This window comes from Lycium ferocissimum, chromosome 7, assembly GCF_029784015.1.
Source record: "Lycium ferocissimum isolate CSIRO_LF1 chromosome 7, AGI_CSIRO_Lferr_CH_V1, whole genome shotgun sequence".
Lineage (NCBI taxonomy): Eukaryota > Viridiplantae > Streptophyta > Magnoliopsida > Solanales > Solanaceae > Lycium > Lycium ferocissimum.
In genome coordinates this window covers 28,094,424-28,097,972 of record NC_081348.1, presented here as the reverse complement: position 1 = coordinate 28,097,972, position 3,549 = coordinate 28,094,424, and the positions used below count along the sequence as shown (strand labels likewise).

General features: G+C 33.7%; 1 protein-coding gene across 1 annotated transcript; it reads right to left on the bottom strand.

Moving 5' to 3' along the window:
* Nucleotides 1-2,416: 2,416 nt before the first annotated feature.
* Nucleotides 2,417-3,055, bottom strand: LOC132062080 (bax inhibitor 1-like; the record flags this gene model as incomplete). The annotated part of the gene is made up of 2 exons (XM_059454725.1): nt 2,417-2,706; nt 2,903-3,055. Coding segments are annotated over 2 exons (345 nt in total), but the record flags the coding sequence as incomplete, so codon positions are not given.
* Between the last annotated feature and the right edge of the window lie 494 nt (nt 3,056-3,549).

Below are 3,549 nucleotides of genomic sequence, written 5' to 3'. Positions count from 1 at the left end.
GTTTTGTAGTTTGTTATACTAATATAACGATTACCCATGCAATTACTCCTTTTGGGTAATTTACGGCTTCCGTCCCATACAAGTTATGGACCACCGTTAGAACTTTTTTATAATAGATATATATAAACAAAAGAGAATGCTTGAGTTCACATTTCATCCATATATTTCCAATATGTGTCTCTTTCGGTTCTATCTTAATGGTTGAAAAGTTTTAGGTACTTGAATGATCGAATTGGTTTAAACTTTCTTTCTTCGGGATGAACTGATTATCTTATGAGTTGCACGTCCTTATTGCCTATCTTGACTCCAATTACTAAACTTCATTCTAAGATTTTTCTTAATCAGTATATCTATGTGGTAAGGTAATCAACAATCAGTATTTGCCAAGAAATACTCAAAGCACTTCAAGTCTTCAATTTCAAATTCAATAGTCAAATGTAGCCGCAAAGGAATATTTTTTCATCATTTACAGTTCCCCATCTGCTAAAGTGCATAGTGCTCTCTATTTATTCTATTATAGTTCCAAGTGTATCAGCTTTAATTCTGTCTGTGTTGAAATTGTTCGAGTCACCCAGGTATCCTCTTGTAGTTTTGGCTCCATCATACATGTCCTAAATGGAAAAACACGGTGAATGTGCAGTTGACAAAGTTAACACCTCCGTAGCTTCCGAGACATCTATAGCAATATCTGGGACTTTGTCGTAATTCTCAAGTTCGACAAACACCATGTGCAAGTGTATTCTTATCCCTATCTTTGCTCCACCAAGTCCAAGGTCATTAGACAGAGTAGTTCAAAACGCCCGGCATGAATCCGAACTGGTTCTCCGAATTCATGTCGGGGATTTAAAAATCACCTGAGAATCAAAATTCATCAATCCTGAAGATTTAAGAAACGCAAGTAGTAAAATGTTGCCTTATTTCTTACTGAACTATCAAAAAAAAAAAAAAAAAAACTATCGCCAATGATAACTCAAACATGTAAAATATATCATCTGATTTGAACTAAAATTCTTGTGAGAATTGAAATTCATCAATAAAAAAAATCTTAATTTCTCAACTTCTCGGTTACAAATTCTCGAATTAAAACATTTTCCTAATCAACATTCTTACACTAATTCTTATGTTTGTGATCAAATGTAAGGAAAGAAAAAAAAACCTTGGTCAAGTTTTTGTGAGCGTGCAGTGGAATTTCAAAAGAATTCAACATGTCTTTCACACCTTTCATGGCGTTGATTTTCATCTTTGACAATTTCATTTTTCTTTTCTTTTTTTGCAAAGAAAACAAATTAGGAATGAGAGCTGTGGTCTGTTTTGTAGTTTGTTATACTGATATAACGACTACCCTTGCAGTTACTCCTTTTGGGTATATTTACGGTTTGCCTTTCAGTTATGGACCGACCGTAGGGGTGTTTTTGTCAAAGAATCCTCGTGTTCACATTCTTGGCGGGAATGAGAGTTGTTTGATATTTATTTTTTTTTATTTTTTTTTTGAGTTGTTTGGATATTTACAAAATTTGCTGGGAATTCCTATTTCATTTTTCTCTTTTGGCTCTTCTTAATGATTGAAAAGTTTTAGGTACTTGCATTTGCTAGTATCGAATTGGTTTAAACTCAGTTTAACTCATTCATCTTTTTAATATTTATTTTTCATGTTCCAATGGCAAAACTCATGGGTTCAACATCAGAGCTAATCCCAACTCGTATATATCATAGACAAAAAACACATGTCAATCCACATTATTGCACTAAAATCATTAAACTATTTTTATAACAAAAAAGTTACTCAAAGAGTTCGTCGGGATTAGTTGATTTAAAAGAAGTTGATAAGCAACACACGTAGAAAATCGCATTTAGGTGTTGAAATTGATTTGATAAACAACTAGTTGCATGTTTAGATAAAACTGTTGAATGCAATATTAAATAGTGCTAAATTCATTTATGCGAAGATGCCCTTGTTCTCACAAGTTTACTAATGAAATAAAGGCTTTTGATATTGGTGGTCTAAAATAAGCCATAAACGATATTTTGTGGCTCTAAATCATCTCATTTAGGGTAAAATGGGTTTAAAGTTAAATTATTAATAAATATAGAAATAAAGTAAAATTGTCGAGTGAGCATTTGTGACATACCCCAAATAGCTCTTCTCTGGGTTTCTAATGAGACTCCTAAAATTTGAAACTGTAACAGTTCAATATGCTCAATTTTGAGTTAAGTAGGTGATGGACCGGTTATCGTAACAGTCCAAATAGTTTTATTGCACTATCTTGAATAAAAAGGAAGAACAATTATGTGTATTCTATTCAAGATTTTCTTTTAATCACAAAGTATATCTACGGGGTAAGGTAATCAACCATCAGTATTTGCCAAGAAATCCTCAAAGCAGACTATCGAATTTCAAATTCAATCAGTAAAATGTAGCCACAAAGGAGAATCTTTTCATCATTTACAGTTCCCCATCTGCTAAGGTGCATAGTACTCTCTATTTATTCTATTATAGTTCCAAGTGTATCAGCTTTAATTCTGTCTGTGTTGCTCAATTTCTGCACCCAGGTATACTCTTGCAGCATGGACCACAATAGCCGGTAAATGGAAGAACACGGTGAATGTGCAGTTGACAAAGTTAACATCTCCATACCGAGCATTATACAATATCTCTTGGCTATATACTACATAGTACCCCATGAACAATGTCAGCACAGTGTATACCTAGCACAAGCAGTATTCAAGTCAGTCATTAGACAGAGACGAGTTCAAAACTAGAGTCAACGAGTTCAAAATGAATGTGATCACACATTGTGTGCATACATATTAAGTTCGAGGCAAAAGTAATGATATATTAACAAGGGAACTGTATTAGGATGAGTGTGATCACATTGCATGCATACAAGTTACAACTGCTTACCTTTATCATCAAATGAGCTGTGTGGCTGTCAAGGATATCAAAAGCTTTGACGAAAAAGCTGGAGAACATTAGAATACAAGAATAAAGCAGGCAACCAATGTAGATTTCGCTCCTTTCCCTTGTTAACATGGCTCCAAACCAGAAAGTTCCAATGTAGATTTAAAATATCAGTGTATAAAGTTAAAACTTACAGTGACATATTTAGCGACTCCTAATTTTGTTGATACACCTTCCTTTTTTTAAGGGTGTTAGTGTAAAGTTTCATCTCATGTTAATGTTATAACTTACGTATAAGTTTTCACCCAAAGTGTTCCTTCCTTCAAAACTAAACAATATATATTGATTTATTTTTCTTGAAATCCACTTACAGAGAGGGGCATAAACCTGATCTCTTAAAATAAGTTACAGACCTGATCCAGCAAAAGATGAGAGGCGGTGTAATTGTACAGGGACCATAAGGACAAAAGACTATCAATTTATATGTCAGCCCAGAATAGACAATTAACCTACAAAAAAGTTAGCTTTGTTCTACATCAGAAACTGGGTAGCTGCCATCTATCAAACTAAAATGGACCTTTACAAAGTCTAGGAAGCTGCTAAAATGAAGAGATTAACATGTTATTCTCTCAGCTTGATGTCTGCTTTGC